The sequence below is a fragment of the Haliotis cracherodii genome, unplaced genomic scaffold (assembly GCF_022045235.1).
Source record: "Haliotis cracherodii isolate W230 unplaced genomic scaffold, xgHalCrac1.p SCAF_3, whole genome shotgun sequence".
In the NCBI taxonomy this organism is placed as follows: Eukaryota; Metazoa; Mollusca; class Gastropoda; order Lepetellida; family Haliotidae; genus Haliotis; species Haliotis cracherodii.
This window is the reverse complement of record NW_027266286.1, coordinates 2,998,662-3,024,614: the sequence shown is the minus strand read 5'-3', so window position 1 is coordinate 3,024,614 and position 25,953 is coordinate 2,998,662. Positions and strand designations below refer to the sequence as shown.

The following is a 25,953-nucleotide window of genomic DNA, read 5'->3' as shown; positions in this document are numbered from 1 at the left end:
TTGACTGGCACCCCGTCTAGTGGAACATGTATTATGTATACTCGCGCATACTAAAGAAGGAACCAGTTACAATTTGTTTTATTCCCCTCAGAGACGCAAGAGTTCCTAAAGTACTCACGGAAATGAGCAAAAACTGTTTTTCTCAATTTAAAAATCGACACAAAGTGTTACGTAGCTGTAAATACGAAATAACAAAACAACTGGAAAAGTACTAGTCTGGGTTTGCTAGTTTGATCTCAGTAAACAATACAAAATGTACTTTACAGGAGGTAATTTGTCGGCACTTTCAACATTCAAAAATAAAACAAAGACCAAATTGACATAGCAGAAACAGACTATAGGTATTATGCACCTGTTCTCACCTGACGTCAAGGTGTCATAGGTCACCTTGATCAACTTATACCTGGTTATGCCGTGTTTCACATTAGTCTGGTTTTTTTCACATTTTTACACACTTTTACGTGTAAAAAGGCATAAGAACACTTGATACACTGTATTTGTGCCACGGCCCAATTAGTACTAATTAAGTTGTTTGAATATTTACATATTTTGTATATTAAATGCATTTATTTAAGATCTGAGGTCGAAAAAAAATATTTTTTTTCATTTCCGTGAGTACTTTAGGTATTTTATGTTGCTTCAATAGATTGTCAAATTACTAATGAGCTGAATCGTGCACCTTATTAAAACAAATCTGACATACAATTTATCGGGTATAATCCAAGGTTACACAGTTTTCTCCTGGCCATTTTGATCAAGTGGTACTCATGAGTGCGAATTGAACCAAATTCCTGTTTTTAAATATACATATAAGGTATGGTCACAAGTGTCGTCACAGTTGTCTCCCTTTCGCCTCATCAATTAATCCCGAATAGTCACTTTATTATTTAAAGAAGTCTTGTGAAAACTTCAAAGGAGTTGAAGAAAGTTCTGGTTGCGAATAATGTGTCTAAAATATAAACTATTTGGGTGTGTGTATTTAGTGTGAATAACTAAACCTGTTATTATTTCAAACAAATGCGAGGTTTGGGTGTTGCTTTGCAAGTAAACGCACAGTGAAAATGGTTTGAGCTTTTTATCATCACATTGTGTATATGTCCTTGACAATCCATCCCTTTATTGAAATATTTCAGATCCTCTCCCTGCAGTACAACAAGATGTATTTTGGATCCTCTCTCTGCAGTACACCAAGATATATTTCAGATCCTCTCTCTGCAGTACACCAAGATATATTTCAGATCCTCTCTCTGCAGTACACCAAGATATATTTCAGATCCTCTCTCTGCAGTAAACCAAGATATATTTCAGATCCTCTCTCTGCAGTACACCAAGATATATTTCGGATCCTCTCCCTGCAGTACACCAAGATATATTTTGGATCCTCTCCCTGCAGTACACCAAGATATATTTCAGATCATCTCTCTGCAGTACACCAAGATATATTTCAGATCTTCTCTCTGCAGTACACCAAGATATATTTCAGATCCTCTCTCTGCAGAACACCAAGATATATTTCGGATCCTATCTCTGCAGTAAACCAAGATATATTTCGGATCCTCTTTCTGCAGTAAACCAAGATATATTTCGGATCCTCTCTCTGCAGAACACCAAGATATATTTCGGATCCTATCTCTGCAGTAAACCAAGATATATTTCAGATCCTCTCTCTGCAGTAAACCAAGATATATTTCGGATCCTCTCTCTGCAGTACACCAAGATATATTTCGGATCCTCTCCCTGCAGTACACCAAGATATATTTCAGATCCTCTCTCTGCAGTACACCAAGATATATTTCGGATCCTCTCCCTGCAGTACACCAAGATATATTTCAGATCCTCTCTCTGCAGAACACCAAGATATATTTCAGATCCTCTCTCTGCAGTACACCAAGATATATTTCAGATCCTCTCTCTGCAGTACACCAAGATATATTTCGGATCCTCTCCCTGCAGTACACGAAGATATATTTCAGATCCTCTCTCTGCAGTACACCAAGATATATTTCCGATCCTCTCCCTGCAGTACACATGGATGTATTTTGAAACCATCTCTGCAGTACACCAAGATATATTTCCGATCCTCTCTCTGCAGTACACCTAGATGTATTTTGGAACCATCTCTGCAGTACACTAAGATATATTTCAGATCCTCCCACTGCAGTACATCAAGATGTATTTCCGATCCTCTCTCTGCAGTACACCAAGATGTATTTTGGATCCACCACTGCAGTGCACCAAGATATACTTCCATTTCAACAGGCAAATCATGTGCAATACCTGACACACAGTAAATGAAATATTTCAAAACATAAAGAAAGTACAAGGTAAGAATCAGTTTTATTAAAAGAAATACGCAACATAACACATGTCATGCATCTCTTGACTAGCAGTAAGCATCACCATAGCAACATAAGGATGATGTCAGAGTATCAGCCCCATAAATGCCTATCATGTAAAACAACAACCCATCATCTCCTCCTCACCCTCACTACAGCCTTAAAGTCCTTCAGTTGTAGTTTGAAAAAGGTTTAAAAGTCAGTAGCATTCCTCTTTGAGCTGAGTATGGCACACAAGACATTGTGAGTTGTAAAGGACTAGTGTTTCAGCAGCCATGGACCTGATATGTCGCTGGTATTCAATGAAATGTACATAAACAAAAATCACACTATGGGCACTTAGGAATGGACAAATGGGGCAGTTTTTAAAACCATAACAATGAGTTATATTTGTTTTCTATTCAAGCCGAGTTGAAACGTAAATGAAAACAAAAACCTTTTTAATAAGGTTGCTAGGCAACTAAATACCCATTGTACGCTGCTGTTTTCAGTGAAACAAATCTGTAATATACACAAGACAATACAGACTGTCAACTTAATTACCAGGGGATGCTTGTAAATATTACATACAGATTGGTCTGGAACTTGGCCATGGTAGATTTTTGGAGCCGGGAGCTTTATACACCGAATACGGTAAGTGAGATAATGTTTCCCTTAGCACTATCAATACCTAATATGTTAATGGCAATGTCATCTCCTGATTATAGATCTGTAAGATCAATAAAATGTATATATCATATGATAAAACAATCATAATGGATTAAAAGGTCAAATATTTTCATTCAAATAATGCTGTTAAAGCTGCCATACTGCATTCATACTTGCTGGACCAAAACAGCTTCCTGTCTGTGTCAGTACATGGATATGTTAGTAAATGTATGTGTATCAGGCCACCCTTTTTTCATGTTGTACCTTATAGATATTTATCAAACCAGGTAGCTTGGTCAGTCAAAATAACATTAAATAGATTTAACCAGCTCAATATTTAATTTTTTTATTCATTGGGTTGAATGGTTTAGTGCGAAAAAGTCTAATTCTGTCTACCGTTTAGAGAGTGAGTGAGTGAATTGGGTTTAACGCCGCTTTTAACAGTATTCCAGTTATATCACGGTGTGTCAGTTTAATGTTGGAGGAAAGCCTGAAGTGATGCAGGTCTCAGACGTTTACCTCTTTGGTGAAACCCACGAGCTTGAGTATGGTGCTGACAAACCTAGAAACATAATCGGGGCAAACCCGGATTCAAATCCACAATCATAGGTTTCTGGCGCGCCCAAGGGACGCAACTCCACACAGCGAATCACGGCACCTTAGATGACTGGACAGCGAATCGCGGCACCTTAGATGACTGGACAGCGAATCGCGGCACCTTAGATGACTGGACAGCGAATCGCGGCACCTTAGATGACTGGACAGCGAATCGCGGCACCTTAGATGACTGGACAGCGAATCGCGGCACCTTAGATGACTGGACAGCGAATCGCGGCACCTTAGACTGAGCCCCCCATGCACCCATAGGGTGTTTTCTGAGAAGGCTTTGGTGTCTTTATAGTGAGTGAGTTGGGTTTAACGCCGCTTTGAAAAGTATTCCAGTTATGTCACAGCGTGATGCAGGTCTCGGACGTCGTCTATGGCATCACAATTCGCTGTGCAGAGTTGCATCCCTTGGGCAGGCCACAAACCTTTGATTGTGGGTTCGAATTCCCTGGTTATGTAGTTTTGTCAGCACCATACCATGTCCATGAGTTTCATCAAACCTGCTTCACTTTTCTTCCCACATCAAGCTGACACACTGTGATACAACTGGAATACTGTTCAAAATGATGTAAAACCCAACTCACTCACTCTTAATTTGGTTTAATTCCTGGAAACGTTTCACTAAAGTTATGAGTACTGATTATGTGAGTTAAATAAAAGTATTCATTATCAATTTTGGAACTGGTATCAAGATACCTGTAATCAACAGGTAAGAAAATATCATTAACAAACTCATAAAATACATAGCATTAACACATCACTCAACATTTTAACAACTAATATCTCGATTGTCAGTCTGCAGCAATGTTATTACGAAAGTCATGGTCATGGAGCAACACGCCGGCATCGACGTCCACCTGGGTGACATTGGCAGGCAGGTCACGACACACTTGGGTTGTCCTGGATGATGTAAGCTTTGCTTGCCCTCTCCTGCAAGAGTTCCTCCATTATTCTCAACCCCTGCAACAGGAGAACCAAGAGCGGTGCTAGTGTAAACGTCAAACTGTGTTGTAGCTAAAATGGATAGAATTGTCATAAAAATGCCCGTTTGTTATCAGAACTGTAACTTGATAGCAGCTCACATTTCCCTAACACCAGGCCACTATCTATTCTATTGTTATGGGACGTCCTTGGCATTATATTTCTTGTTGTGACATCATCCTATATTATGTTCTATGACAATGTACAGTAAACTACAGTTAGAACAAACTAAAAGAGACCACTACTATAACCGTAGTTCGTTATAGGCACATAGACTGCAAATTGACGGGACCCAAAACCAATTCGTTATATCCGTCAGTTCGGTATGACTGCATTCTTATGGACATAGTTTACTGTATTGGTAAATGAATGACCTCCGTTGAGGTTTTAATAAACTGATGCTGCTGTTTGTTGTGTTCAATTTGGAATAGCTACAAATTCTTTTCCTATTAGCTGTTATAAGGGTAACGTTATAACTTAGGGCATTATCATTTGCTGAAGCTTCGTCAGTTCAACTGTCGTCCTTCGTCGGGCAGTTAATAGCAGGTCTCTGGCTTCTGTAAATGACAATGCTCTGAAAAACAACCTTCCCCTCATATCATTCACATGCTGTTTGTTAACTGTAGATGCCTCACTTAGCAATACTCAAGCCATATGATGACTGACTAAATAATCCAATCTGGACCCGACAATCCAGTGATGGATACCATGAACAACGATCCACGTTGCCGAGGTATGAAGACGTTCAATCAAGCAAGTCACCCAGCCTCACCTCCTGATCTATTCAGTCCCTCTTACGACCAGCGTAGGCTACAGGGGACCAACTCTAAGCCGGAATCGAATATCGAGTTTCTTGTCTAATGGATATTTTTTTTGTGAATTTCACATAAAACCTAACTGTGTTGTATTTTTACTTGAGTAACCTACTTCAACCCGTGAATCACGAGGACCAGCAGTAGTCCACCTGATTCTGTTTTCAATATTTTTGTCAGCTGAAGGAATAATAACGTTTTCAAAATTGACTTGATTTAAGCATAGCTCACTCTCTTCACTCCAGACTGCAAAAATCTCTGAGCGAACATCTCTAAGACACGCCCAAACGGCCCAAACGCCTTCACCTCAACCACCCCATGCTGCTCGAGGACTGTCCTGAAACAAACATCGAAGTGAAAACAACATACGATATGGTTAACGGTTTTTTTCTTGTTTGTTGTTTAGGGCAGCTACTCGTGGAAGATGTGTGTCTGACAAACCAGTGATTAATATCATGAGCATCATTCAACTAATTCTAAAAAAAAATTTTTTTTAAATTGTCCCATCTAACACTATGCATTTATCCCAGGGTAGGGCAATAGGGAGTGAGACGTACATGGAGAAGCTGAATCTTGTAGAACAAGGTTGAATGAATAATTTTCCAGTTGAATAATCAAACAATATAGTGGTTGAGACAATGCGGAAGTGCGGCAGTGTGACCAGAAACTAGGCCTTGAAGGAATGTAGATAATCTTGGAAGTGTATGCCGAATCAAAGTGTCTGTATTCACCAACTCCTGATCCTCAATAAGAGAGGGATGACTTGTCCTTCTGGTTTGTAGTACTGGTGAAGACACGGTAGATCCCATCCCCTGGGTGCTGTATAGATGTGCTGCCCATTCTTGTGTCAAATTGATGACAAAAGGAAGTGAGTAGGTGTGGGTGTTCCCTATTTTTTCATTTTGTTTCTTTGTTGTTTAACGCCGCACTCAGCAATATTCCAGCCATATGACGGCGGTCTGTAAATAATCGAGGCTGGACCAGACAATCCAGTGATTGATATCTTGAGCATTGATCCACGCAATTGGGATCGATGACATGCAACACCCAAGTTAGCGAGCCTGACCACACGATCCCATTAGAGGCCTCTTACGACAAGCATAGTCGCCTGTGCACTCACAAGTCCTTATGATACATTAACTATTGGGCAGTTTGGCAGGGACAACAGGACAAGTGCCATTTTCTAACACTGTATACCTTAGCATCATGGTGAGTAAACATTGTGTAACTATAACATTAATTAAGTAAGGTCACTGAAGCCTTGTCTGACACAACACACAATCCCTGGCCACGGTGATACGATGTTTTACACTGGAATCTCGTAAACACAACAGATGGCTGTACAACCTGCCTCACATGGCAGGGGGAGAATGTCATTCTACATTCAACAATGTGACGATCTGAAGCAGATTAACACCATTATGAATGTGTGTTAGTGTGTCATGCTTTATGCCACTTTGAACAGTGTTTGAGAGAGAAAACCCAAACGGCTTTACGTGTAAGTTAGCAGTCCAACATGCATGGGTACTGACTAGAGCTGGGACAGGTAACCCAGGTACTCAGGTCGGGTGGGTACTAAGTAGAATCCGGGTACCCACAGGACTACCCGGACCTGTGGTTAGTCACGTGATTATATTGTTTAATGGCAAAAATTATCTGGAACTCTATGGTTACCCTGTAAGTGACAAATGTTCACATTTCTTTCTGACTAAACACACATTCCTTCTGACTTTATACGTTTGCATAATTATATAACTTCAGTTAACCTCAGTGTATGCATGACCAGATCAGTTTATATGTGTATTTAAATAATAGGGAAGGGGATCCCCAGGTAGTAAATTTGGACTCCGAGTCCTAGTACTGACAGACAACTATCATTGTCAGGAAGAACGTATGCATCAAATAAGCCCTGGTTCGTTTGTTGTTTAATGCCACTCTCAGCAATATTCCAGCTATCTCTCTGCAGCATGCAAATAATCGTGTGTAGAGCAGACAATCCAATGATTGATAATGTGAGCAACAATCCACACGTGGTACAAGGACACGCTGTCTGACCACCTGATCTTTTGGCGACCTCATACGACCAGCATGGGTTGCTGGGAACTATTCTAACACAGACTAACACAAGGTACATGGACATGCTGTCTGACCACCAGATCCTTTGGTTACCTCCTACGACCAGCATGGGTTGCTGGGAACTATTCTAACACAGACTAACACAAGGTACATGGACATGCTGTCTGACCACCAGATCCTTTGGTTACCTCCTACGACCAGCATGGGTTGCTGGGAACTATTCTAACACAGACTAACACAAGGTACATGGACATGCTGTCTGACCACCAGATCCTTTGGTTACCTCCTACGACCAGCATGGGTTGCTGGGAACTTCTCTAACTCAGACTAACGCAAGGTTTACGGATGTTGTCATGCCATGAGATACAAACCATTTTGGATTGTCTTGACTTGGCTTGAATGTAGATTCCTCCCATATATGGGCGTACTTGGACCATGTGATATTGCAGCTCTGCAGTCGAAACTCAGGCTTGCGAAAATCCAGCCACGCCTCTTCTTCCAGTAGGAAATTCTGCTCGTTCAGCACATTTATCTAAGGGATGAAATATGTTCCAGGTCAAGGTTAGACTGTCAATCTTGCAGAATAAAACTCTCATTACAGAAAAGTACATACCTCCATTACAATTAAACACAGTGACACAAATATAAGTTGACATTCTATGTTCAAAATCAATCATTGGTACAACACTTGAGCACACTGCTACCATTTTCATTTGCACATCTGATAGATATCTATCTTCTACTAGATGCTTGAATGTTGAGTGTTGTAGATTTAAACAGGAAGTGGGAGTCAACTTACCTCCCCTTGTTGATATAAACAAGCATAGCAAGCTTGGTCATTGGAAACGTCATTGTGATGTGACAGTTTCTAGAAGGCCGGACGCCCCTCCCTCATATCCCCAACAATGTGTTAAGCAATGTGTAGCATTAGGACTTGGCCGACATGCAAGGCCCTTTTTTTAACGTGTAAAATAATCCAGTAGAGGTACTTATAAAAAACAAATCCCATTACTATGGAAACAGTTGAACCTACATCATGTACAATGCAATCGTTGTACCAACACTGCAATTGTTGAAACTATGTTGCAGTAAATATGGCAATACTGTATTAACCATCACAATACCATTGCAATAGTGAAAGATCCCATGATAACAGGCAGAGATTCATTGACTTACAGTTCTCAGGATACCAGGGATGACATTGGCACACACTGCAATCCTTTTCCAGTAGTTTACACCATGGACGACATCTGAAACAGGGTTTTAACACCATCCTTGACTGCCATGATTATCCAAGGAATAATATCTACATTCTTTTAGGATATATAGCACTGACCAAATCACCAGCAAAGATTTATTCAGAGTCCTGATCGATTTGTTTGTTTGTTGTTTGATGCCGCACTCAGCAATATTGCAGCTATATGACGGCGGTCTGTAAATAATCGAGTCTGGACCAGACAATCCAGTGATTCATATCATAAGCATCAATCCACGCAATTGGGATTCACTGACATGCACCAACCAAGTCAGCGAGCCTGCCCACCCGATAACGTTTGTCGCCTCTTACGACAAGCATAGTCGCCTTTTACAGCAAGCATGGGTTGCTGAAGACCTATTCTACCCCGGATGTTCTCGGTCCTGATCGAAACATATACTAATAGCCGTCCAAACAAATTCCACAGCCAAGTTGCTGATGTGAGAAATACAAACAGAGACAATCTCATTAAAATCAGATCTAAGTTCTGGTTGCCGCTAAACAAAGATCTTTGTTTAGTGATAGCGAGAACTAAGATCTGATTTTTTAGATTGACCCATCATTCAAATGGTATGTCTGACACTGAGATACTGGTGTGTCACTTATTAGGTCAACATACCTCTTCTGTGTTCCACGGTGTCGACCCTCACAACAAACTTCTCCCCTTTACTTGGATACTGAAACATCAGTCAAACAAGGTCAAGGTCGCCAAATACATTTAAACTTTATATTTGTTTTATTCGTTATTGTTTAAATATTTCAGTTACTAACAATATGACCTTAAAGTTGAACATGTTTAATAAATACAAACGCCATTATTTAATTGTCGTTAAATCCCTCACTCAGCAATATTTCATCTGAGTGATTAATGTTCGAAACAAAAACGTATAGAGATACGTCTTTGTTCGGAGCAACATCCTTCGGGTGACATGGCACGGAAGGAAGGCAGGAGTCTGAGCGACCACTCCATCCATTAGGCCTAGTCGCTTCATACATGTAACGGTTGAGTTTCTTCAATTCTGCACGGTGTGTTTACGCGTCATACATCTATATGTAGATACTTTGTGCCACTCCCACTGTCAGTTTAATTGGAACACCCGTGCTACGCGTGTCCTGGAGCTCCATACAGTACCTTCTGAAAGTGAGTTTTTGCGACGAACTCTAGAGGATACTTGAATAAATGTTGTATAGTCACTGACACCACCATGTTTGTCACCAATACTTCTCACCAAGACGATATACCACCGGCTCAAAATTCTGACATAGGGTTTGTTTACACATACAGCGATACACACACGCCGGATTATCCCCGCATTTTCCGTGCACCGGAACTAGAGAGTTCTTAGATATTATACGCCGCTTCAAAGTAAAACTACAATACAAATCTAAACCTTAACGTAATTATTTTTTAAAAAATTGTCCAGACACATGGCCGATGTTTATGTTTAATAACAAGTGCTACAGTGAAATTGTCGACATCATATTACTGGATCGACAGTTTGAGAGTAGCCTCCCTTACATCAATCTATCTTATCAGTTTCAGAAGATTGTCATGTTTCAATGTTAAGATAATACCAACATGGCATAGGGTGTACGTTTGTAAAATCGTTAAAGCTGTTCAGCTAAGACTCTGTGGGCCCTTTTGTAAACATCGCTTTATTATCTCTTTTGAAAGTGTACAGAAATAAACAATAGTCGCCATAACAGTATGCGTGCTTTAGAGAATATTCAATAGTCACGTTGCGCATGTATGTTTATCTAACTCCCTATTTCCTACATCTACATACATTTCCCTGGCCTTCAGGTGAGGGTTAAGACCACCTGTTCCTGGGAGCGAAATCAATGTACAACCAATAAATATTATAATACAGCTTTTTATTAAGATTTATTTATTGTCTTTGGTGGTAATTTATACAGAAATAAAGATTTTTTTTCGAAATAAAAAGGGGGGAGGGGGCTATTACAATATAAACCAGGAAATTGTACGAGGTCGGTTTCTTTTACTGAACGTAAATGGTTTAAAAGTAAAATCACAGGTGTGAAGCAAGGTATGAAATAGTAATAGGTTTACCTTCAAAAGTTTCAGTAAGGATATTCCCGGTATATTAATGCTGTGAAACAATCAGACCATAGCTCTTTACTCACAGAGATTATCCTAATTCTTTGTGACTGTTGTGCAAATAAAGAACATAAGAACAAATATCATCGAAAATAACATCTCTCATTGATATTAGACTTTGTTCATGCATGACGACAAATGACGACTGGGGTAGTCCATTATTCTATAGGTAGGTTCATGTTACTCTTTCGTTATTTTGTGGTCATCATGCATGGGGATAGTCACAGTGGGAGTGGACCGTTTTCAATAAGATAATTATCGTCGTGCATGCAAACGCATTATCAAGAAAAGAAACAATCTGACTGACTCCACACATGTGAGGTGAAATATACTATATCTGTCAGATGTGATCCTTGTGAACAAGTATTATCAGCGTTGTAGTGTATAAGTCGAAATACAATTGCTAGTGAATGACTGTCATTCCATTGTGGTATAAACGTACCACGAATACATGATTTAATTGAATACAAGAATTTCACTCTCAACTTCAACACGTATTTTTAAAAGCAATGATATGTTGTTCATGTCTATATATATTTATTCTATGTACGCCTTGCCATAAACTACAATCTACTCAATAATCAAACGGAAAGGGCAAACATTCGTACGGAGAAAAGAAAAAAACAAACTCTTAGTGACGTTACGTCACAGATAAGAATAAGACCCCGACCGAGCACAAGACAACTTAGCGTTATGTCATGACGACGACAGGTTCGGTATCCATGTTTGGGGCGTCGTGACGTGTAGACAATAGCGATAGCGCAGTCGGTGAGCACACGGGTGTAAGACGAGGAGCGCGCAGATAAGTCTGATATTGATCCGTACCAAACAGGAGAGCGCGGTCGCCAAGAACGATCACACAAGAACCTTCTCAAGAAACACCGTGGTTAGCAAGGTGAGAGAAGACGAACCGCAGGTTTATTACAAACACAACATGATGGCACAGATTGAAGTAAGACACCAGGCCCCCATCAACACGGAATTGGCCGGAACTCAGACAGTTGGATTTAATCCCAATCTTCACACCCTGACGTGGGAACGCTTGGAAACGCTTCGACTAAAATCTTTGGGTATTCCTAACCGCTTTTCTCGGCATTGTAACACGTACACCCAAAGCAATGTGACGAAGAGTCACTTTCGGCCACCAGTTACCCCAACGTTCGAGCAGACCCTACGCGCCTCAACCCAGCCGATCTTCAACGGACACAAGAAGACAACCAAACTTGGTGCCAAGGGAACCGCCAAGACGCCAAATTCTCTTGCACCATTCTACACCCTTGGCAAACCAACGTGCGGGTTTTTCTTCAGTCGATTCACGGACAACAAAAAGAGGGACATCGGTATCCCGCCCAGTGATCTGGTCCAGTGGCGATCTTTCGTGATGCACTAATGGTCAGTCATGCAGATGGACATGGTCAGTGTTTTGAGGACTAAAATATTTAGTGTAAACTGATCCCTGATTGATCCCTGGTCTGTTGTCAGCGCATCTTCATAGGATACACCACATCCCCGAGAAAAACCACGAACCATACTGTCTCTCTACTGTGTCTGTCTGGTCAACAATGTGCTCCTGTTTCTATAAACAATGCTAGATAGTATTGGAACTACGTCATCTAACCTATCCAGTTGGTTTGTATCGATAAATGTTTTTAGATACTTTGGATTTACTAATATAAACTGTTTTTATCCCACGTTGTATGGCGGTTTCCCGGATACACACAAACAACAATACTATTGAGACAATAACGGCTCCATGTAATAGCATGGCTCTGCCATGAAATCCCATACCATAATATTTGATAATTGTGTTGAGTCTTACCTCAACTGTATGTTAACTAAATGATGCGTTTGTAAATGTGTATATGAGATTTTCATATTGTTTTATATATAAGAACTATTTGAAAACGAAGTATTATTTTGAGAATGATTATTCTGAAACGCGTTGCTCAAGCTGTGTTTCTCTATACATAGCATCTTCACGGTTTGTTAACTATACTGACGGACAAAAGAAAGTATACACCCATGTTTGATTGTGGCTAAAGATGAAACAAATAAGAAATAGTTTTTCGATGGTGATGTAGGGTATCATATGTATGTTTGGACCTTATGTCGTAGTGTTTCGGCGGCTGTTTTCAGCCGAGTAATGTTTTGATAACGTTTTAATTTATTAACTAAATCCATTTTCCAAGTGTATACTTTCTTTTGTCCGCCAGCTTAGTTTTGTTTGCAATCAAATCCATAATATCTTATGATGTTATATACAACTGATAATACCGAACTCAGTATTACTTCTCGGAATGTTTTCCAGAGATGTTCCCGATGTCATAACGTTACGACGATGTCTATCGCTGTTGTGTACAGATTTACACGTGTTGTTGATAGTTTGCCACACATAATGCTTGTACATATCTAGGTGGGTTTGAGTTGGGTTTTTTCTCAGTGAATTGCACATTGGAACTGTTCTCATTTTCCTATTTTGTTTAAATGTATATTAATATTATTTCACATACGTTTAGTTTGTTTTTGATTCAGGCCATCTATATTTAATGCATGGTAGTCTATAACCCATATGTGGTTTGGACAATACCAACGCCTGTTGTCCGACACACCCAGCGCGGGTTTGATACCGCAAAGTCGGATATTGTCAACTGTCGTCCATCCTCAATAATACAGTGTATTATATCAATTCAAACAACACTACGCTAAATAGGCCGTCGAATCAAATTACACTCAAGGGAGAGAGAAATTCTGTGTCTGGTTATAGTGACAGGTACGATGACACACAGGAAGTCACGGGGCCTGACAACACGAGCCATGTACGTCAAAGATAGTTTGATTATGGAGGGGGGGGGGGGGGGGGTAGTATCGTGGCACAATGTATCACGATGTTCCGAGGCTCAATCAATCTCATTAAAATCAGATCTTAGTTCTCGCCATCGCTAAACAAAGATCTGAGGACATCCCATTAGGGGTCACGTCAGAATGACCTTTCATCCGACCACTCAGAGCGTCGCTTACCAGATCATGAAAGTGACACTCGGAATGTGATTTCTAATCATGCAACCTCAAAAATTTTAAAACGGGGTATTCCGAACGATAGTTACGGGCTTAACGACTGAATCTATACAATCTAGACCATATATTAGTCATTTGAGAATGTTCTTTTGTTCAGGTTTCAAATTTTTAAGCGAGAATTTGTCAAAATGTGTTTCGAAGCGTAGTCGCCAATTTGAAATTAGTGCCATAAACCACGAGAAAGCTGCCTTCTGATTGGCTAATGTCGACTTCTTGTCAGTAATTCCATTGGTCGGTCAGAGTTAGCGAAAGGTCGGTCTGACGTGACCTGTAATGGGATGTCCTCAGATCTTTGTTTAGCGGCAGCGAGAATTAAGATCTGATTTTAATGAGATTGAGGCTCAATGAATCATTAAATCCGAAGTTGTCTTTACATGGCAAACTGTTTGAGCCAGACTTAGACCATATGGAGGTTGATAGAGTTCACCCCAGCATCAAGCCTTGGGTAGCCAAATACGCTTAACACTGGAATTACGATCAAAATCAACGCGCGAGCAAATCCAGAGAAAGGCGACGATGAATGTGGTAACAAAGCTGGCCTACTATTGTTTAATGACGTGCATGGCGCTGTATGCGCTTCAAGTACCGTGAAATCCCTGGAGTGTATCGCCGCGTTAACTCAGCTCGAGAGGGGCTTGAGTGTAATTATACTTGTATAGTCACTGTACCTGGGGATCAGCATTGACGAGTTACCGCTGGGTGGGAGACCCGGTGTGTTGGGCCGTATGATTGAATACCTCACACAAGCGGTCTCACCAGCCCCTTGCATACTTATTATTGTACAGAGTGAGTGAGTATAGATATATGCCGCTGCGTTGGACACCAGAAATAGGCTTCACACATTGTACCCATGTGGGGAATCGAACCTGGGACTTCGGCGTGACGCGCGAACGCTTTAACCACTAGGCTACCCCACCGTCCAACTTATCGTAACTACAAGTGCTTGAGCCACCTAGTGAGTTTTAACTTAATTTAAAAATAAAGTAAATATCATAACGTTATTGAATACGATTTTTATTTTAAATATATATTGACCTTAAACCTAAGATTAAATTCATTTTATCGAACATAATATAAAATCAGAACATGAAGTATATACCATATAGGTAATAGATTTCACATACAAGTTTCGTTTTAAATTGCACATCAAAGTCATATACATGTTTTGTAAAATGCGTTTTAATTAGATAACATTTACTCATTCACTCACTCACTCTCATTCGCTATGCAGAGTTATGTTACTTGGTCACGCCAGAAACCTATGATTGTGGGTTCAAATCCCGGTTCGCCCCGATTATGTTTGGGGTTTGTCAACACTATACCCGTGGTCGTGGTTTTCATCAAAGTGGTAAACGTCTGAGACCTCCATTACTTCAGGCTCTCCTCCCACATTAAGCTGACACGCCGAGATATAACTGGAATACTGTTCAAAGCGGCGTCGAACCCAACTCACACACAAAGAAAAACGTATTTTCTATACTCAACAGCAAATCATAAGATCCTTCAATCTGGATCAATACATTTAGAGATATCTAAACAGCAATAAGCATATCCTGGCCGTACTTGTATGTATAACGGTTGGGCGTTTTATGTACAGCCGACAACACCAATGAAACGTATAGGACTACGACAGCTGGCCCGTCAATACCTAGCAGGTCTCCCAAGAGTTAATTATTAATGAAGTTTCCCGCTTGCATTCACAAAACTGTTCTGAACCTAGTATCAATGTTTAATACTCTCGCAGAGGCGATTGACTCTTAAAGGGAGCTTTCTTACCGTCGAATGAGACTACTTGTAATTAACTGGGTGAGCGAGTTTATCGGTTGTCTATCTGAACGTATTGGATCACGTATACCCCCTCTCATGCTGGGTGACCGACCCTCTGTAGTGTGGTATTCAACCTGTATATCGATCTGTGGAGGTTAAATGACTGTACCAACAGCACAGGTGCGATAGGAGTCTATAAATAATTTAATATTGTACATGAATTGGTTTAACGAGTGAAAAATAGCAGAAACAAATATCTTGTCACTTTTTTCGATTTTTAATTATTGCCATTATTGTTGATGCTGTTGTTATTGTTGTTGTTGTTGTTTCTGCATTACCCAGATTGCCAGTAGGGCTGTATTCCTGGTAGGAAATACGGCTCCTCTCCCAATGTCAGTCGACAGATATATAAATAAAGAGAAATAATGAATGATTAAAGATATATGATAAGCGAAAGAATTAGTAATTAAAGAATTGAATTCTCGCGAGCAATTGTATTCACAACGGACGTGTGGCCAATCATTTCTAGTTTTAAGGAAATATTCAAATACAAATGCTGTGTTTCATTTAATAGCATATATTTTAAACATCATTGTGTTTTCCTTTTGTTTTAATTGTTCTATCAAGATGGCAAAAGAGCACCAAGCTCCTATGTTTTCCCTTCACAACTCTGAATTAACAGGGTGTTTATGGCCCGGTCTCAAAACTTAAGGAATTAAGATTTTTATCCGACGCCAAACCTTTGAACTGGTTCCTAACATGGCCGCCAAGGCAGCCATATTGAAAATGTCATTTTCCCTATTCCTGCGTCCTTTATTATGATGTTTGCATTTGGTATCCGTAATAATAAATTAAGCTCGACTTTCGGCATCTTTTAATTATCTATCCAGCTACGACATTCGACCTTCTCGAACCCTTTTTCTGGTTTATGAAGCTGACATTGTGTATATGATCCCAGCAATAATGTCACCAAACAGTGCTCACAGATTGCACATCCTATTTTCAGAACAGTAGTTGTGTTATTTTTGCCCATTGCTCAAGCAATTCTGAATTTGTCATCACGAAATGTCCTACATTCAGTGTGCTTATGTCATGCTCCGTTACACATGCAGTGTTTTGTGACATTGTACGCAGCTTCAACCTTCGACCTTACTGGAGCACTGTGGCTGCCAACTGCCCAATGGCAAGCGTGATGAAGATACAGGTTTATGCCAATACATAGTCAGTAATGTAATGTGTAGTTTAATAGACACGCTGCAGGGGTTTCTGCTGTGTAGGAACCTGTTTCTTTGACTGATTTGTTTTACCTATGTATACTCCTTCTCATGTTATTCCAGAAAAATCAGGTGGGCTACGGAGCACTGGTGCACTGTTTTTTATGTAAATTTCGACGCTGAAAACGTTTCTTTTTATATTGTGGATCGTATGGTTTTGACTAATTTTGACCCGTGATGATCCGGGGAGAGAATAGGTCTTCAGCAACCCATGCTTGCAATAAAAGGCGACTATGCTTGTAAGAGGCGACTCACGGGATCGGGTGGTCAGGCTCGCTGACTTGGTTGATGCATGTCATCGATCTCAATTGCGTGGATCGATGCTCATGTTGTCAATCACTGGATTGTCTGGTCCAGACTTAATTATTTACAGACCGCCGTCATATAGCAGGGATATTGCTGGGTGCAGCATTAAACAACAAAACAACAAAACATTTGAACAAAATCCGTCGTTTCCTATCTGATCTTATAAACTTTTGATGCTTGTTAGGCGAGAAGAGAATATATTAATTGGTGAATATTTGTTTGTGGAGAAGGGCGAGGTGACAAGTGTATATCAGTTTGCCTGAGTTTGATTCTTTACAACGCTATACAACATCGACGTCTATTCTGCTGACCCACTACCTCTCCCCCATATGGCTTCACGTTGAAAACAGCAGTAGTGAAAACAGAAACCAAACACCCTGCCATGTTTGACATTGATAAATACACACTCGGGGCTGGATAGGCGACCTCTAAACGCTAATCCCCGACACTTCTGGCTGGGTATCCAATCGGTCATTGAGCAATCTAACACAGTCAGTGTTTTATCTGTTGACTGGGGCGGTGGCTTAGCCTAGTGGTTTGGGCGTTCGCACGTCACGTCGGTACAATGGGTTCGATTCCACACTTTTGGAATAAAGTGTGGGTAAATTGTGTGAATAGGTCTTCAGCAACCCATTCTTGCCATAAAAAAAGCGACCATGCTTGTCGTAAGAGACGATTAATTGGATTGGTTGCTGACTTGGTTGATGTATGTCATCATATTCCAATTGCGTGGATCGATGCTCATGATGTCAATCACTAGATTGGTCCAGTTTCGATTATTTACAGACCACCGTCATATAGCTGGAATAGCGCTGAACGCGGCGTTAAACAACAAACAAACAAATAAACAGAAACGTAACTCAGGGCGAAATATTTCACTTTTTGTGTAAGGTTTCTCGCATTTTTGTAAGAATTGTTAACACAAGGTAGTTAACTGGTTAACCTTGTAAGTAGATACTATGGACTCCCTCCCATGACCGCCCTGTAATTATATTGACATGTACCTTAGCCACAGGTGGTATTGAAAACGTCAGGTGCGACTACATACATGGTCACAGGGGTAAAGAAACGTGGTGACAGGCAGACAGCGAGTTTGCACTCCCATCACCGCTGTCTGACAATGTACACCTGCCAGGACCATCCTCTATCGAACTCCTATTAATTGGAAATCAATATTCTCAGGTATAATTGTGCACTTGGAGCGTGTGGGTGACACGGTGCAAGAAAACCGGTCTGTTGCTTGCTCCACGGGACAAAAATAGTTTAGTAGTATTCGTTGTAATCTCTCAATCAAGCACACATTTATGTTAAATGGTCAAAGTTCAATCTTTTATAAAGTATGTATAAACATAGCACAAAGTCACTGTCTAAAGCGATGCATTAATAGTTTTCGCGTGATACGACTGACGTCTTCATAACCCTATTTATTGCCTGTCCATCGATAGAGCGTGCAGTGCATAACATTTATCCCTCTGCGTTGGTAAAATTCGAAGTGTCTCGCCTGGAATATTGAATGACCCGTGTAAACATCTTGTCAATCACTGGTCTTATCTCATCAAAGCGTAAAGCTTGTAGATACATACCATTAGGGAATGTTATTGTACGTCAAAAGGAGTCATCATTCAACAAGTATATGGCTTACTTCGCATTTTAACTTTCTTTCGTTAGTTCCTTAGTGTTTTACACAAATCCGTGGAAATTCCTCGTTAGAATTTGTCCCTTTGCTGGTCGTAAAAGGCAACTTAATGGATCGGGTGGTCAGACTTGGTGACTCGGCTGATTGCACGTCATCATACTGACGACGTGGATCATTGAACATTGATCACTGTATTATCAGGTCCTTTACAGACCGCCGTCATACAGCTGGAATAAAACAAAGTGCGACGTTGGACAACAAACAAGTGAGTGAGTGAGTGGGTGAGTGAGTTGGGTTTAACGCCGCTTTTAACATTATTCCAGTTATATCGCGGCGTGTCAGCTTAATGTGGGAGGAATGCCCAAAGTGATGCAGGTCTCAGACGTTTACCACTTCGGTGAAACCCACGAGCACGGGTATGGTGCTGACAAACCTAGAAACATAATCGGGGCGAACAGGGATTCGAACCCACAATCATAGGTTTTTGGCGTGCCCAAGGGACGCAACTCTGCACAGCGAATCGCGGCGCCTTAGACGACTGGGCCACCCGTGCCCCCCAACATACAAGTGTTTTACACAGCAACAGTCAAGCTTTATGACGGAGGCGTGTAAGGTGGAGTCGGGGCCGGGCAGAGAGGCCGTTGACGGTAAAAGTCCCACGTTGTCTGGTACGAGGAGTAACACTCAGCAGTCACTGTCAGACCATCCAATCCACGTTTCACTCAGCCTTGGCCAGTGATGTTCAGCATATCAGCAAGACCACTGCTGTCAACTTAAAGTGGGAGGAAACCCCTATGGGATGCAGGTCTTTGCCGTGTACGACTTTCGTCGAAGTACTGAAGCCAACGAGCAACGGCGTAGTGCTGATAAACACAGAAACATAACCATGGCGAAGGTGGGATTTAAACTCACGATCTCAGATTCTGTTATGCTAAAGGCACACAACTCTGCACAGCGAATTGACGCGGCTCAGGCAGGACTACACCTGTCCTGCATGCATCCAAGTCCATCAGAATACTTGCTGCTTGTTGTTGCACTCAGCAATATTCCAGCTATATGACGGCGGTCTGTAAATAATCGAGTCTGGACAAATCAATCCAGTGATAGACATCATGAGCACCGATCCACGCAACTAGGATACGATGACATACATCAACCAAGTCAGTGGGCCCGACCACCTGATCCCGTTAGTCGCCTCTTATGACAAGCATAGTCGCCTTTTAAGGTAAGCATGGGTTGCTTAAGACCTATTCTACCCCGTTGTAGTGCTGAAAAACACAGAAACATAATCATTGCGAAGGTGCGATTTAAACTCACGATCTTAGATTTCTGTTATGCCAAAGTGTGTGAAGCCCATTTCTGGTGTCCCCCGCCGTTATAATGCTGGAATATTGCTAAACGCGGCATAAAACTATACTCACACACCCACAAAATTTTCAAGCTGCCGTCTTTGAATTATTAAGTCTTTAATCAGTCATCGAAAGCATGAGTTAATAATTGGACACAAATCAACCATGTCATTGGACATCACACCAATCAACCATGTCATTAGACACCACACCAATCAACCATGTCCTTGGAAATAACACCAATCAACCATGTCAATGGAAATCACACTAATCAACAATGTGATTTGGACACTCAATCAACCATGTCATTGGACACCACATCAATCAACCATGTCATTGGACACCACACCAATCAACCATGTCAAAGGAAATCACACCAATCAACAATGTGATTCGGACACTCAATCAACCATGTCCTTGGAAATAACACCAATCGACCATGCCATTAGACACCACACAAATCAACCATGTCATTAGACTCCACACCAATCAACCATGTCCTTGGAAATAACACCAATCAACCATGTCATTAGACTCCACACCAATCAACCATGTAATTGGACCCCACACCACTCAACAATGTCAATGGAAATAACACCAATCAACCATGTCATTGGACATCACACCAATCAACCATGTCATTGGACACCACACCAATCATCAATGTCAATGGAAATCACACCAATCAACCATATCATTGGACATCACACCAATCAACCATGTCATTGGACACCACACCAATCAACAATGTCAATGGACACCACACCAATCAACAATGTGATTGGGATACTCAATCAACCATGTCATTGGACATCACACCAATCAGCCATGTCATTGGACACCACACCAATCAACAATGTCAATGGAAATAACACCAATCAACCATGTCATTGGAAATAACACCAATCAACCATGTCATTGGAAATAACACCAATCAACCATGTCATTAGACTCCACACCAATCAACCATGTAATTGGACCCCACACCACTCAACAATGTCAATGGAAATAACACCAATCAACCATGTCATTGGACATCACACCAATCAACCATGTCATTAGACACCACACCAATCAACAATGTCAATGGAAATCACACCAATCAACAATGTGATTGGGATACTCAATCAACCATGTCATTGGACATCACACCAATCAACCATGTCATTGGACACCACACCAATCAACAATGTCAATGGAAATCACACCAATCAACCATATCATTGGACATCACACCAATCAACCATGTCATTGGACACCACACCAATCAACAATGTCAATGGACACCACACCAATCAACCATGTCATTGGACTCCACACCAATCAACCATGTCATTGGACCCCACACCAATCAACCATATCATTGGACATCACACCAATCAACCATGTCATTGGACACCACACCAATCAACAATGTCAATGGACCCCACACCAATCAACCATGTCATTGGACTCCACACCAATCAACCATGCCATTGGACCCCACACCAATCAACCATGTCAATGGAAATCACACCAATCAACAATGTGATTTGGACACTCAATCAACCATGTCATTGGAAATAACACCAATCAACAATGTCAATGGACTCCACACCAATCAACCATGTCATTGGACCCCACACCAATCAACCATATCATTGGACCCCACACCAATCAATCATGTCGTTGGACACCACACCAATCAACAATGTCAATGGACTCCACACCAATCAACCATGTCATTGGACACCACACCAATCAACAATGTCAATGGACACCACACCAATCAACAATGTCATTGGACATCACACCAATCAGGCATGTGATCAGACACCACACCAATCAACCATGTCCCTGGACTCCAAACCAATCAACCATGTCATTGGAAGTAACACCAATCAACCATGTCATAGGACCCCACACCAATCAACCATGTCATTGGACTCCACACCAATCAACCATGTCATTGGACCTCACACCAATCAACCATGTCAATGGAAATCACACCAATCAACAATGTGATTCGGACACTCAATCAACCATGTCATTTGAAATAACACCAATCAACCATGTCAATGGACACCACACCAATCAGGCATGTGATCAGACACCACACCAATCAACCATGTCCCTGGACTCCAAACCAATCAACCATGTCAATGGAAATCACACCACTCAACCATGTCATTGGACATCACACCAATCAACCATGTCATTGGACACCACACCAATCAACAATGTCAATGGACCCCACACCAATCAAACATGTCATTGGACCCCACACCAATCAACCATATCATTGGACTCCACACCAATCAACCATGTCATTGGACACCACACCAATCAACAATGTCAATGGACACCACATCAATCAGTCATGTCATTGGACATCACACCAATCAAACATGTCATTGGACACCACACCAATCAGGCATGTGATCAGACACCACACCAATCAACCATGTCCCTGGACTCCAAACCAATCAACCATGTCATTGGACATCACACCACTCAACCATGTCATTGGACACCACACCAATCAACCATGTCATTGGACTCCACACCAATCAACCATGTCATTGGACAGCACACCACTCAACCATGTCATTGGACACCTCACCAATCAGCCATGTCATTGGACACCACATCAATCAGCCATGTCATTGGACATCACACCAATCAGGCATGTCATCAGATATCACACCAATCAACCATGTCCCTGGACTCCAAACCAATCAACCATGTCATTGGACACCACACCAATCAGCAATGTGATTTGGACACTCAATCAACCAGATCACAGTCTGACCACCCCTTGCAAATGAAAGAAAAAACAAACTCCGGTCTCTCCAACATGATATATATTTGTCATGCATAAACAGATAAATAGTTACACCATACACTGTGACAAACAGATACAGATCTATATCGCAGCCACCTTCACAAATTAAAGGTAAACATCAAAATCAACATATAAAGAGCAGACAAGAGCTACAACTCGTTTCGTCATACACGTAAGTATTGTGGGCTCCCAAACTCACAAAACAATACTACAGGGAAGAGTCAATGATTCCTAAATATTGGAAACATTTCAAAATACAGTAAAATATGTTTATAACGAACAAACCTACAACAAATTGGGGGATAAAACAAACCTATATTTTGTGCCGGCCATTTGCTTTATATATGCTGTATGTATGTTTACAACGGACTACGGTTATAACAAACTAATTTAGTGGTCCCTTGAGTTTGTTATGAACATAGTTTACTGTAATAATAAAATTCTAATTGCTGGATTTCACACCATCCAAATTTGAAAAAAATTATTATCTTAAATGAATCAAGACTAACACTGTACAAAAGTGATAAAATTTGAATAAATCATTTTTGGCACCTTATTTCAATACTCAAACACAAATGACATAAGCAATAAATCTCTGTAATTCTCAACAAGGCAGTACTACAGTCAAACTTGATAAACAGTTTCTAAAATCATGCATAGTAAAATGTACTAACACTGAACATAAACAAAATAAACAAAAACAAGAGTTTGCCACTAACTTGGCTATATCCCCCGCCCCTGTTGCAGAATTTATGACATAGTTGAATCTAAACAAACCCTAAACATTTTTAACCGAGTTGGAACTTGTCATGGAAATTGTAAAAAAAAGATGAGTTTGGAACCTAAGTCCATCTTGTTGCCATGGAAACGTAATAAATAAAAATTTCTAAAATTTCTCAATAGCAAAAGGCACCATTTCAGTATGTACCTGACAGACCTGCAAAGTCAGATGAAAAAATATTGAACGGTTTATGAGTTATGCTCCGGAAACGAAACGTGACAGACGAACGGAAGGACGTACGGACGGAAGGACGGAAGAACGGACGGACAGAGCCCGTTTCTATATCCCCGCCAACTTCGTTGGGCGGGGGATAATAACAACACTTAATAGCACAGGACGTCACAACTCATCTCTTCCAAAATCAGTTCTAGTAAAATCTAGACTTTTTAATTTGTGTACTTTACCCTGCATTACTCCTTACTGCATTTACTGCTTACTTTTGACAGAGACGAAGATGTGATGGGTCCAGCTGATGAGAAGAAGTTGTTCAAACTAGAGAAGCAGGGCCCCAATCAACAGTTGCTACATCATACTGGATCTGACTCGTGAAGATTCCGGGGTAGAATAGGTCTTCAGCAACCCATGCTTGCCGTAAAGGGTGACTCTGCTTGTCGTAAAAAGGCGACTAAAGGGATCAAGTGGTCAGGCTCGCTGACTTGGTTGACGCATGTCATCCTATCCCAATTGCGCAGATCGATGCTCATGATGTCAATCAATGGGTTGTCTGGTCCAGACTTGCTTATTTACAGACCGCCATCATATAGCTGGAATATTTCTGACAAGTGTATGTTCCCGAAGACCCATTCTATCCCGGATCAGTCATTAACTGCACAAAGGAGCAATGCAGGATAAGTTAAAAAATCAGAGAATTCATTCTGGTCACTGATAAACATTCTAAACTAAATAGACTATAAATCAAAACTAAAAATTAAATATAGAGTATCCATTCTATTGATTCCACACCCTTACAGACGATGGAACACACTGGATCGTGACAAGAAGATCGGTCTACAGCTTGGGCCAGCTTTATGTCAGTAAATGAACGAGTGAGTGAGTGAGATGGGCTTAACCAATTTGGAACACATATGCCCGCTTGATGTGATGGAAGTGTCACAGACAAGTCTCCGATGTTTACCACTTTGTTGAAACCTACGAGCACGGGTGTGGTGCTGACAAACCTTGAAACAGTCAGGATGAATATGGGATTTGAACCTAAAACTAGTTGTGGGTCACGCAAAAGGGGCGCAAATCTGCATCGAGATTTTCAGCACCATAGAAAACTGAGTCTCCCGTTCCCCGCTTCCCACCAGCCACAGTTTGTTTGTGGAATCCATAATGGCACAATGTTCTGAGAAATAATAAAGATGCAATTCAAAGTAATCATGGTAATCACATATCACACATGTAGATGGAAGAAAAACATGAAAATACAACATGCATGACATCACAAGGTCCTCTAGATGCTGCACTTATTCAATACTGCAAGGGACCAGTCATTTACAATGAGATGGTGGCTAAAGTCCCTTATCCTTGAAATTGAATACAAAAATACACTTCTTGCACCCCTCCCCACTCGACAATTATAAAAAATTGTCAAAATATTTTGCTATCATGATGAACACACAAATAAATAAAACTATTTACTAACTCTGCGAAATTATGTATTTCTTTACAAGTCTGGTCAATTTGTTTATGAACTGCCCAATTCTCACCGATCCACATTCAAACTAATAAATGACAGGTCCCTCAGACGTAACTTCATGGATGCATCAAGTCAAGAAATTTCCCAACACGGGTCAGACAAACAATTTCTACATTGTCTGAACTACTTCAGACTCTGAACTACTTATAGATATATTATACAAAAATATAACCTGATTCCTCTTTCAACAGTGTCTTCTCTTCTAACAGGTCAATATAGTCTCTAGTATGTACAAGAGAATCATCTTCATTAACTATCATTTCAACTTTGCATACTCAGATATCAACCATAAAACTAACTATCACCAATCTCATTAAAATCAGATCTTAGTTCTCGCTGCTGTTAAACAAAGATGTGAGGACATCCCATTGGGGGTCACGTCAGAATGATCTTTTGCGAACTTTGA

At 40.7% G+C, this 25,953-nt stretch overlaps 2 protein-coding genes across 2 annotated transcripts; one reads left to right on the top strand and one right to left on the bottom strand.

The window, feature by feature from the left end:
- Positions 1-3,724: 3,724 nt before the first annotated feature.
- On the bottom strand, positions 3,725-10,011 carry LOC139474155 (PRELI domain-containing protein 2-like). Its single transcript, XM_071257041.1, has 6 exons — positions 9,847-10,011; positions 9,334-9,391; positions 8,636-8,709; positions 7,831-7,991; positions 5,615-5,720; positions 3,725-4,550 (listed from the first exon to the last, which is right to left on the bottom strand). Exons 1-6 carry the CDS (start codon positions 9,919-9,921, stop codon positions 4,470-4,472), a joined length of 555 nt encoding a protein of 184 aa, XP_071113142.1. The 5' UTR covers positions 9,922-10,011; the 3' UTR covers positions 3,725-4,469.
- Positions 10,012-11,637: 1,626 nt separating this feature from the next.
- On the top strand, positions 11,638-13,215 carry LOC139475114 (uncharacterized). Its single transcript, XM_071258364.1, has one exon. It carries the CDS (start codon positions 11,768-11,770, stop codon positions 12,221-12,223), a length of 456 nt encoding a protein of 151 aa, XP_071114465.1. The 5' UTR covers positions 11,638-11,767; the 3' UTR covers positions 12,224-13,215.
- Positions 13,216-25,953: the final 12,738 nt, after the last annotated feature.